The sequence below is a fragment of the Rosa rugosa genome, chromosome 4, assembly GCF_958449725.1.
Source record: "Rosa rugosa chromosome 4, drRosRugo1.1, whole genome shotgun sequence".
NCBI lineage: Eukaryota > Viridiplantae > Streptophyta > Magnoliopsida > Rosales > Rosaceae > Rosa > Rosa rugosa.
The window spans coordinates 11,382,716-11,395,678 of NC_084823.1; the positions used below are offsets into that span (position 1 = coordinate 11,382,716).

Sequence of the window (12,963 nt, forward strand, 5' to 3'; positions counted from 1 at the left end):
TCTTTCTCTCAACTCGTCTCAGACTCTCTCTCTCTCTCTCTCTCTCTCTCTCTCTCTCTCTCTCTCTCTCTCTCTCTTAGCCTCTCTCTGTCTTGGACTCCGCCGCGCTCGACAACTCCCGCGACCCAGACCGCGACAGCCTCCCTCTCACTGTCACTGTCGCTCGACCCAGGTCTCTAGTGAACCAGGCCTTTGGCGAATCAGACCGCGACGACTTCTCTCTCTCTCTCTCACTGACGCTCAACCCAGGCCTCTGGCAACCTAGGCCTCTCGCGAATCAGATCGCCGGTCTTCCAGTGCCACTGGAGCATCTTCCATTGGTTGTACATGTCCGGGTCCATCGGGTTGTCAGAGACCCGATGTCGTCGTCGTAATCTTCGAGCTCTGGATCTGAAGATTTGGGTTCTAGTTCTATCGGGCCATTTTCAACCTGGGTTGTGATGATCTATTTGGGTTAATTGGATATGTAAACTTGACTTGTATTGATCGGAATTATGTTTATTGGGGGGCAAAAATATGTTTATTGGGGGCCAATAATATAATTATTGGGAGACAATAATATATTTATTGGGGGGTAATAACATGATTATTGGGGGACAATAATATGATTATTGGGTATTATTAGGGGGCAATAAAATCGGATGCCGGAATCCGGTCACCGGTGCCTGATTTCGGTCACCAGAGTCCATGGCCGGTCACCGATCACCGGAGTCTCGCGAGGTCTCCAATGACTTATCTCTCTAAGTAACAAACAAGGAGAGGGCAAAATTGTCCTAAAAATAAATAAAAAGCAATAAAAAAAAAACTTAATTGGGTAAATAGGCAAAATATATATAAATTATTGGGTAAGTGAGCAATCTCTTAGAGTGTTTAGGTAAGTGAGGTTAATTAACCCCAAAATTTTGTAAATGGTCATTATCCCAAGAATGTATTGTATTGTAATTCCAACTGAATGAGTTCTATGTCATATATATTAACTAGGTTAGTCATGATATGTTGCAAGACATCATTCATGATTTGTGAATTCTGTTAGCCAAATAGTCATGACCCTCAAGTATAAGGAGTACAAGTAATAGTATAGGGATTCAAGAAAGGTTATCAAACCTACGAGGATATTTCCTTTCACTAGATAAGGTGTGAACATAAAGAGAGTTAGAATATGCAAATGTACAATCATAAATCTTGAATCACAAGAAAATCTAGGTTCATGGTGAGTTTGTGCACACAATTCCTTCACATACACATAGAGGATGCTATATATCATGCTTTTAATGCTAAATATTGTATAGGAGCATAATTATGCAATGTTTATAACATTAGTCTCTATACTTTCTTTGTTAGTTTAGTGTATTTTCTAGTTATTTACTTTGTATATTTGTTTTATAGGTATCTTGGAGCAAAGAAGAATAAATGAAGCAAAAGAGGGATTGAGGCAAAATCGGCAAATCTACTTATGCATATCAGTCAACTTCAACAAATTGAGACCAGCTCAGGATGAACCAGATGATGATCTTTATATTTATGGAAAGCCTTAGATTTTATGGAAAGCCTTAGATGTCTACTTTCCAGATATTTTTACGATTTGTCAATATCATTTTTCAAGAAGTTATGGCTGATTTAGTATAAGAAGGTTAGTTTGCGCATGAATCTGAGGTTGGACGAGAACGTATGTTTCGAGACCCAAATCACATTGGGAAGCCCAGACCGGATTTGTGCTTCATATTCCAACTTAATATGGACAAATGGCGTGACGTGAATGGTTGGAATGAGTCATCAAGTTCAAGAGCTAATAGGAAAATTCCACCTAAGCATGCTAACCCTAATACTTTTAGGTTTTGGACTTCCTACACAACAAGAAAGATGAGGGCAACCTCTAAGCATATAAAAGAGGATCCATGTGTAGTACCTCTAAACCCTTTCTTGTTTTTTTTCTTATATGTTTAACTAGGTTTTTATTAACAAGATGATTTGGCCTTTGATTTTATTTACTTTTAATTTAAGATGAGACTTTAGTTTACTACTTTTCCATTGATGAATGCTTGCTTTTATGCTTTGAGTGCACGCTTAGTATGCATGTTAGGATTCTAACACTTTGATTGTTCGATGCTTGTATCAATAGTTGGACTCCTCAAACCTTCTAGAGAAGCAATTGTTAGTCTTCACTATCAGGTAAACTAAGTCCTAGGTTTAGCAAGGTGCAAAGTTTATTGCGATGCCTAGTGATGTCTCAATTACCTCTTTTAAAACTTAATGATCTCTTCTTGTTAAATCTAATAAACATACCTACAGGTTGCATTTTAGAGAATAGTCTAGGTGTAGAGCACTTCCTGCCTAGTGTACAAAGTAAGAAAGGGTAATCAGTTGTGTACGTTCAAGCGTATCGAGCCAATCTGAGCAACTTCATCTAGATTAATTGAATTAGGATTGAATAAATTATCTTGTGTGTGATTTTCGGAATGGATGCGTGCTCCCTAACTAGCTTCATCTCATTAATCTCAACCTCTATTAGAAACTGTTTTACTTCGTTTTATGTTATGTCCCTTGTTGTTACGATTTTTTTTTTAATATAGTAAATGATCTCCGAATAATCTGAAATTTTGTGTGCCGGACGCCCTCTGTGTATATTACTTCTTTGTAAATTTTCATAATTTTTTGAATAGTTTAGATTAAGTTTTTAATTAGATTTTTGACTGCTGTTTGTTAGGAACAGTGATCACTTTTGTGACATTGTTAATTTTGAGTAGTTAGAACCTTTGTCCTCTGCAGGAAAGACTTTTGTATACCCTTGCTACAATTGACAATCTTAAGTGTGAATAAGGAAAATCAATAACTTTTAATTTAGCTATCAATATTTTTCAAGAGATGACAAATACAACACATTCAGAGTAGTTAAGTTCAAATGAATGCACTCTTGAATTATCATATAAAAATGATAATCATAAATAGCATCAAATGTAAACTAAAACATCAATCCATACAAGTTTGTCTAGAGCTCTCAACCCTAACCCCAACAAATTAGTACTCACTCATAATTACATACACTAACTTCATAATCAAATTAAACACCAAAATATATCTAGAGTAAAAAGGATAGAGTTGGCTTATTGGTGTGCAAACTGGACCCAAGCTCACGTCTTGGTACTGATGGTCGGTGGTGGTGGTGATACCATCTCCTTCTCACTCTTGAAGATTTGATGATAAAAGATAGTAAAACTTTAATTATATATGTATTATGTGAATAGGTGGAGTAGATGGAAAAAAAAAGATGACAGATTTAAGGGTGGAGGAATGATGTAGTAGTAGTGATATTAATGGAGGTAGAAGATAAGAAATAGTGGTGGTGATGGATGAGATAGAGTTTGAAAAACAGAAGATTTTGATTATGAGAGATGGGGAAAGATGTAATGAAGGTGGTGGGAGGGAAGATGAGTGTTGGGAAACTTGTAGGGGAGAGAAAAGTTTATATAGAGGAAGGAGAGAAAGAAGAGCAGCTAGCTCTTTCTTCTTATATTAGGAAACAAAGGAAGAATAAGGAGAAAAGTCAACAATGGGAGTTAGACTTTAGGGATGATGCGTAGGGGCATAATGATGATATTAGAGAGTGCAGAGTAGAAAAAGGTGACTAAGGAGTAAACAGAGCAACTAGCTTTCTCTATTGTGCATGGTGAATAAGCAAGGGAGAAGTGTGCAAATGGTTTTGGGTCACTAAAGTCAAGCGGACAAGCATGAGAGAGAAGGTATGCATAGTGATGCCTATAGGATGGATGTAACGATACTCCTACTCCTTGCTTTTTCTTAACTGTGACCGAAAAAGCATAGCACCAACATAAGTGGTGGTGGACCGCCATATGTGCCGCCATTTGTGGTGGTTCATTAGAATCTAGAATTTTATTTTTTTCTCCCATTGGATTGACATTCTTCCAGAATTTTACTTTTTTTCTCCTATTAGATCATCATTCTTCCTTGCTCCGATTCTCTACTTCAATTTCCCAAAGTGGATGATTTCCTCATTTTTCCAATATTCCTAGATAAACAAGAAATGATTTAGTGAAAGCTAATACATAATCCAAAACAAGTTGAATTCGATATTTAGGAGAATGCATATATATGTAAATTATGGTCTAACAAAGTCCATGAGGATTGATAAACAATTTTAATCCTAATGACAAGGGAGAATCAAAATGAAGTTTTGATTCATAAGTGGTTTCACAAACTTCATTGCCTCGTGAATTAGAACGTAAAAAATCACTATATAAGTGGATCATTGAGAATGTACATGAAGAAGATTAAACAAGAGTAGGTTATGACCAAATAGATAGTAGATTTATTATTTAGACGTAGTTAAACTTTTCGGGTAAAACCGAGTTTATGGGGCGTAAATGTTATCAACCTTTTTTTGGTATAGACTTGGCCTTTATAAAGTTAAACTTAATTGTAATCCTAAGACACAATTTTAAAGCTCAATAACATGCATAGACCATCCAACATTTTTGGCTTTCGGAATGTCCAGCCAATGTATTTGGCTTTGTGAAAGTAAATATTTCACTTTTAGTTGTTGGAATAAGTTTCTAACTATTGAAGGTAAAGTCATAACCAAAATTTATTGTGTGTCTTTGTACCACTATTTTTAGTTGGTAGAAGAAAGTTTTCTCTTTCTCTAGTACATATGTTGGTTATAACAAGGAAGGAACAACACGTGCATACTTCTTTCTTTTATTTCATCGTTCTTCAACTCTTAATCCACTTGGTGAAGATCCTTAAAGGTCACATTCATTTGTAGTTCTACTTTTTATATCGAGGAAAAGTTTACAAGCACAAGAAGGAGTACAAGAAAGAATTCTCAATCAAAAGTGCTTCAAGGTAGAGGAAACACATAAGGATAGATCAAGAAGAGAAACTTTGATATATGGTTCACTTGGATCGAATTGAAATCACGCTCCAAATATGAGTAAAACATAAGCTCCCTATTTATTCTTCCTTACTAGGTATACATACATACATACAAGATACTTATGCCAGTAAACATTTAAGTTGATAAATAGGTCAAAAAGCACACCACAATGTATCACACAAATTACTTATTAGCATTAAAAATGGTAATTAAGATGGAGATTTTTTTAAAATATTTTTTTATTATTATTTTTCTTTTTATCTAAGTGCTTAAAACGTCACAAAATTGGGTTACTGATCTCCTCCAGTCATTCAATATTCCTAGCGTCCACGTATATTTTTCAAGGAATACTGTGTACGTACTCTAACCATGGTCAAATTCCTAATGAGTAGCAAAACCTATTTCTGTTTGACTTTCGCCTATAATAAGGTTCTAACATGATTTAGAGGTAACAAAGAAACCTTACTGAGAGTTCCCTCTCGTTTCTTATATTATAGCTGCAACAACTATCATTTCCAAACCCATAATAATCTCCTTCTTCTCTATCCTTTGCTACACAACCCTCACCCTCATGCTCCCATGACTAGCGTTGATGTCATGATCGTTAGACTGGTGGCGACTCTAGTCCTCCACATTGGTGGCGCTGGGGGTTTAACCTATTGGCTGCAAAAAAGAGGCCATTTTCTGGTTGCACGGCTTATGTCATCCAACTTAAATCTGATCTGGTCCACTTCCATCAAAGCAACTATGTCCCTCGTACGGCCTGTTCGCAGACAGGTTTTGATCCGAGAATAGATAGAAGATATATAAATACCTAGTCTGATTCAACTTGGAAGACAAGGATAGTGTCCTTTGTGATAGCCCTTGAATTTTTTTTTTCCTTGACATGCAATGTGATCTTGATGAGGTAGAGCAAGGTGTCTCATCTTCCCGTCTGGGTCAAGATCAAGGGTCCCGCCTCCAACACTTTGCGACCACGACACGACCAAGATGGTTGATTAGTCACTAGGTAACTATCTCGGCCTGAATCAACGTCGCTTGGTGTTATTTGTTGATTAGTAATGTAAAAGGGCGCCGCTTCCTTTCGGTAACAAGTAGGCCTGGACACGGGCCGGTTTCTTTCTGAAATATCAAGGTCCGGGACATGCCCAATTAGTATTTTATATGCCAGCTTTATGGAATTGAAAGGCATGGACCGGTAAAAGCCCGGACCGATATATTTCAGGTTGGGTTTTCGGGCTGAATAAGTAAAAGTCTAGAAACGAAGAACTAGTAATTTTCAATTGTTTTTTTTTATAGAAATAGGTCAGCCCTTTCATTATAATTCAGCAAGCAGTACAAAAACGAAACACCCCTTTGGGGTCGACAGAAAAAATCGTTCCTTAGAACCTCAAGGAACCCTATTCTAGAAGAATAAAACCCCAAAAAATCCCGAGTACACCCACTTTTTGGTAAATTTACGCGCCTTTATTCTAACAAAAACCAAGAAACCTCGAAGCTTACATAAAAAGATTCCAACTAAGGCACTGGTTTTTGCGACCCAAAACAAAAATTAAACAATAATATGAGCGGATTGTGACAGATCACCATCCACTCCCTTAACCAAGGCAGCCCAAAACCTGATACTGAAGGCCCAGCCTAAGTCTACAGAAAAGAGTGAAGCCCAGAGGGCCCAAGCAAAAATTGCTAAGAGCACCCCACAGGATGCACCCCACCGGACCTGCACACCGCCGCCGCCAACCAGCAAGCTGTGACCACCAAAGACGTGGTAGGGCCCGTCATTGCACCAAGCATCCTCACCATCAAAGGTAAGCATCTTCGATGCGCAGAGACGCACCATTATCCCCACCAACGATCTACCCGGGTCGGAGAAAAGCAGATCCTCCCTCAGCTCCGGAATCCCCGGTGCAAATTGACAGCCACTCTTACCTCCGTACTTACCGTCGGTATACCGATCAGCACCACCAGCAGAAGCAATAGTCCCTGCGTCCGAGCAAACCCGCGCTCTGTCACCGTCCGGGAGATCAAGATCGCCTGCACGCCAGAGAACATCTTCCCCTGGACTCGATCGGAATCGACCTTTCCGATCCGATCTTGACCAAACCAAGACCGGATCGCTGCTCAGTTGCCATTTAGATGCCAACTCCCTCCTGGAGGCCGCATCATTCATGTCACCGTCGAGCTTGGACGCAGAAACAACAACGCCTGCAACCCCTGAACTCAACACCGCCTCAGCGTCCCACAACGCAGTGAAGAACAGAACAAGCAGACCAAAATCTGCCAGCACCGCCATTGACAAGCAACAGCAAGAAAGCGAGAACCCGCCGCCCAGAGGAGAAGGATTCCGAAACCCTAGCAGAGCGCTAGGTCGTGTTTAATTTTCTTTAAGACTTTGCACATCATTTTTTTTCAATCGTTATTAGCAACAAAACTCATAAACTCGAGAAATTTAGAAAAATAACCTCTTTTAAGATCTTGAATTGAATTATAACACACCTTTACAAAATAATTTAATTTTTTAACATTTTTTGAGTGTCAAAAGACATAAATTTCCTACATTTTATAAATTATGCAGAATTTTTTCCGTCATCGTTTCAATCTTTATATATCTTCACGTATCAAAAATAAAATCATCGACTCATTCATAATGTATGTACCCCGCCCTGGAGAATTCGATCTCTTATCAAAGACATCCAAATCCTGGCAACCAACTTTGAAAGTATAAGCTTCAAGCATGTTCCCATGAAGCCAACTTTCATCTGCAATTACGAATCTAGGACACATTCTACTCACCAAACTGTCTTGATCAAGAAGCTGCCGATGTCTGCACTTAGTGTCTTTAATTTCGATCAATTTAGTTCTGTTTTAGGAGTTTCAAGTTGTAATTTTCCTTTTCTTCTAAAAAAAAAAAAAAAGTTTATATCTTAATAAGCTTCCATCACTTCATGTATCATCGATATCAGTTTCTCTTTGCGATTTGTATCCTGAACCAACTCAATAACAGAAGTAACCGTCTCTTACATTTGAAAGCATTTTTAGGAGCCTATGCAAGTAACTGCATAGGGTTCAAAGTTCATTCTTTCATCAAGCATGCAGTTATATTAAGGGCCTTCCAGTGAGAGACGAGTACATCACTTCTGCAAAATCATAGATACCTTTCCAGGAAATACAATTCCTATAAAAACACAATATGTAGACCAATAGTATTTGGTAAAACACAACGAGATACATCTAGATTCTAGGCACCAAAAAGAATGCTCCATAGAAGATTGAAAAGAAAAAAAAATAGTAATAATAATAAAATAAAATCTCAAACAATACGGTAACTACATATAAGCTGCATTATCCACTTCTATGTTCTGCCTTCTAACTATTTTCAGTATTGAGAAGGACTATCATGTATGTCCATTGATGAGTCGTTGAAACTCGGAGGGAAAGCAGAATTTGTAAATTGCACATTGGTATGTGTATGCTGATATTGAACTGGCAGTACTCTACGGCATATCGCCTGCGTTGCCTCGTCTCCACAATAGCCCAGCTCATTCTGAAGGTAACTGAGTACATTGTCCGTCGTAACTCTCGATCCTCCTTGTTGTGTACTGCGGATCCACTGATAAATTTTATCTAGGGCATGGCGTTCGCCGGCTTGGAAGGAGAGCTTCTGGTTGTTCATGCCTTGTGTGTATAACTGAGAGAGGGAATTAGCAGCGCTGCAGAAGGAGGCGTGCATGCTTCGATCCACCTCGTCAAGGCTCGTGGCTATGGATTTTCTCTTCTTCCCCATCGCACTGAGATCTCTGACAAATCCCTAGCTTGTTAGAATATAAGAGAAAATCTGAGATTAGTTATATCCTCGGGTGGAGGTATTTGTAGAAAATACTTGTGCAATTAGGATATATAAAATTAATTCGACCAGAATTTGAAAACCTAATCAAACTAGGAAAATAGGGAACTCTATCAATATCTTACAACAACTCCGAAGTTGACTTGAACCAAATTGCGTCAAAAATCATGCAGTAGATAATGTAGGCCAATTAATATTAGATTAATGATAGGTTCATAATTTCATACATTTTTATACCCTTAAATGTAGGATTCTAGGCTTAGAACTTGTCATCTTTGAGTCATTTACTTTGTCTTTGTGTTTTGTAGGTTAAATTGGAGAAAAGAAGGATTTGGAGCTTAAAGTCAAAGGCTGGATTGAAAGGGTGCTTGCTATCCTGAGCGTCCAGAATTGTCTCTGCTGTGCGTCAACTTTGAGGATTAAACTGTACCTTCTCACAAAGAATTAGCAGGAGAGCCATATACCATTGGAAAGATACGGATGTTAGCTTTCTTAAGAATTTTACGGAAGTGGATTCGCATTCTTCTGGAGGAAGTTATGATGATTTAAGTGAACCTAGTTCAGGAAGGCAGATTCTGACGGATCTTGCATATCTTTTCGGAATCAGACTTGTGAGGCCCAAGTCCGTTGTTCTTAGCACTCGAATGGAACAAGACTGAACGTATCTGACATATTTGGAGTAATTTCTTGTGTTGACTATAATAACCTTGTGTTTCTTTGGAGAGAAGAAATCTATTCCAAGTTGGACTAGAAGACTTAAGAAGCCCAAGTCAAGCAAGAATTAAAAAGAGACATACAAGGCAGAAAAAGAGGACGTCTAGAGACAAGAGGCGGCTTGGAGAGCAGATTGGGACGCAACAAGAGCAAGAGGAGTCACCTCCATCTTTATTCCTCCTTTACTATGTTTTTCTTAGTTATTTTTATTGTTTCTTTTTGCTAAACTTCTAAGCTAGGGCTGAGATGAAGCCCCTAGTATGACTATTCTATTTGTTTAGTTGGTTTACTATTGAATTTCTGATTTCTATGTTAAACTCTTAATCACCGTTTCAATAGAACTTTTATTCAAAATCCTTTGCTTGGGATCAATAAGACCTAGGTTTTGTTTATGAGTTATTTGGTTGGAGAACATGATGCTTGATCAAAGAGTAGATGTTTTCTAGGATGCCAAAAGATAATTCAATCTTGTGATTAAAGAGTTGTGAATTGAGAATACAAGTGCTTGATCATAGTCGATATTCTTGTTTGCATGATTTTCTAGTTCTTTTGTGCTTAATGGAGTTGAACATGTTTGCTTGAACCTGATCATTAAGTGAAGTAAATTATAGTTTGGCTACTTGAGTTCTATATGGGATCAATAAGTTAGAATTCATAAGTTAGAAGAACTTTGGCATATGTCCGGGATCAATAAGGCTTATGTACGGGAATCATTAACATAAAATCTAGGGAATTCAATGGTTGTCAGCTAGCAATAGAGTAGAAGTACTAGGTGGTGGATTCAAAGTCTTAGCATTCAACTCTCATATTTTTCAACATTCTAAAAAACCATTCTCTCAATTCTTTTGTTTCTATTCTTAGTTGTTTAGTTATAATTTCAATCATCACAATCTTCCCAAATGTTTGTTTATTTGTGTGTTCAATTGGTTATTTGAGTTAGAATCAATTTGAGTTTCAGTCCTTGTTGGAATGACCTCGTGCTTGCACTAATTATACTACAATCGATTCGTGCACTTGCGAGTAATCATTTAAAACACAACAATTAATATCCGATGTTGAAGTCCGTTGACGTGACTAATGAAACTTGCATATTCGTGGTGTTCCTTTTAAAATTTAAACTTCTTTTCAAGGAAAGATGATTTTGCCTAAAAGTATGCATGAATAGCTTAGCGGTTGGTACATCGTATAAATATCTTGAAATCTTGAATCACTGTTTAGAGACCTCATTATGTCACGCAAATAGAATCAAAATAGGTTTTGGCATTGGATTGTATTTTAACCGGTTTTTGTGTCCAACTTCTTGTTATAGATTACTGTTTCACAATTTTTTTTTTTAATTTCTTTTGTGCAAAGGCAAATGTCAAAACCTTAATGGAGTTAATCCCAGATTAAAAAATCAGAGCTAATAATCTGAGCTGTTTGAGAATCTTCTAAAATGTTTTGAATGAAATGTATTAGACTCGCTGTAGCACGAAAGTAAACCAGAATAGGTAGGAATGATCTCCTAATAGTATGAATGAGATTTATCTGTTAGGAATTGTACTTTCGAGTTTGGACCATATTCTGGCACTTCAGGCCTAAGATTTCAATTTGACCAGATTGCTAAAGTCATTTTGTTTTTTTTGAGGAGGGGCTAAATACGGCTGCCCTTAAGTACTGTCTATCATCAATGAAATTGCTGAATAAATATGGGGGAAGATGGAAGAGAGGGAGGACATTGAGCCTAAACCCTAAATTGCAATAAGCATCAAGAGAATATCTTGATAATAATAGGAGTCTCAACTAAACACATGCATTCTTATTTGCACCAACTAGCGAAGAATGCTCTAATGGCTACTCCATTCGCTTTACAATTGTGGTGAAGAATGCTCTAATACCGGAAAGATACTGTTTACGCGAAGCCATAAATAATTAATATTTTCAGTTCTCCCACTATGTTGCCCCCAGAAAAACAATCAGTAGCACTGAGTTTCATAATGTCACTGGAAGGTTGCGACTATTTGACGAAGTAAAGAACTGGCCGCTTGACTAGAGCAGACAAGGCACCTAAAGCGCACAACCTTGGAAAAGTTCTGCATCTCCCTACCACTAAGCGGTAGGTGCCTATTACTGGCATAAAGCCACAATCTAAAAAAAGTAAAAACCAAACCATATAAACAACAAAGTTACCCAAATAACCTAGACCCAAAGCAAAAGCCCAACCTTAAGCACCCCAAAATAAAGCCCAGGCCCAAGCCTAAACCAAAGAAGCAAGGAGAATGCTTGAACCCACAAGGCAAGCCAAGCCTATAGCATGCATAGCCACTCCCAACTTGCCGCCACTACATTTACCACCCCACCACCTCCATCCAATAGCCATCATTGCACTGACATCTCCCGCGGAGGCCTCCTCCGTCAATGAACCCAAATTGGAATCCAAAATAACACCAAATCTATATCCAAGCAGGTTAGCCGGCCTACTGCCAATCAATGGCGAGTAGAAGATCTCATGCAACGCTAGATTTTCGCACTGAAAATCCCTTACCCCTCCTCAAACCAGCGACTGTTAGCATTAAATTCACCCTCAAGTATAAGGGCCAAGTTATGGAATAGGTGGATTAAGTAAGGATGTCGAACCCATGAGGATTGGCAAATCTTTTCCTAGCTAGGGAAGACTTAAGGAAAACTAGAAAGAATGCACACAATTTACAAGTTCACAAAACCAAAGCTCATTAAAAGTTGTGGCAAGTGAATGATGTTATGCACAAATGGATAGTGAATGTTTGTTTGTTTGTTTGAATGATTGGTTGATTAACTAAACTAAATGCAAGGAAAGTAAACTAAGACTAGTCGCTTAAGGTTGTAGAAAAATGGATGGGAGTTAGGGTTTGGATTGTCTACCACTAACCTCTCTTGATGCAACAATGCAATTGAATATGAATGATGCTAAACCTATTGCCTAATTACCCTCTTAGCTTCCGAATAAGACCTCTAAGGCCTAATTAAACTCCTTTGATTTTATTGACTCGAACCGGATAAGTCTAGAGTTAATACCTAGGGACAAATTCAATTACCAGATAGATCTCAATCCTTTGCCCCTAAATGCATAAAGCTTAGAGTTTAGATAACCAAGCAAGCAAACCAATCCTATCTCTATGTGATTTTAGCTCACCCCACCCTCACATGCACACATGGTGTGCTTTCATATATGCTTTCTTTTGCCTAAAGGTAATCAATCTCTTAGCAAAAACTTCATGTCATGGCAAACACATTAACTCAAATTGATTAGGTTTAAGTAAATGCATTCGACTTTTGATCTAACATGTGAAGGTGACGACATGAATTTCATCAAATCATAAAAAATAAAAATAAAATCAATTACAAGCAAGTAAGGTTGGCTAGGGCTTTCAATCCTAGCCCTAATAAGTTCACTACTTACTCATAACTAAATAAACAAGATTTAACATACTACAATACATCAAGTAATTAGAGAGAGATAGAGAGTGAGAAGTGACTATTGATGGTGGTGGAAGTG

General features: G+C 37.8%; 1 protein-coding gene across 1 annotated transcript; it reads right to left on the minus strand.

The window, feature by feature from the left end:
• Positions 1–8,267: 8,267 nt before the first annotated feature.
• LOC133744336 (uncharacterized) lies at positions 8,268–8,675 on the minus strand. The gene has a single exon (XM_062172465.1). It carries the CDS (start codon positions 8,673–8,675, stop codon positions 8,268–8,270), a length of 408 nt encoding a protein of 135 aa, XP_062028449.1.
• Positions 8,676–12,963: the final 4,288 nt, after the last annotated feature.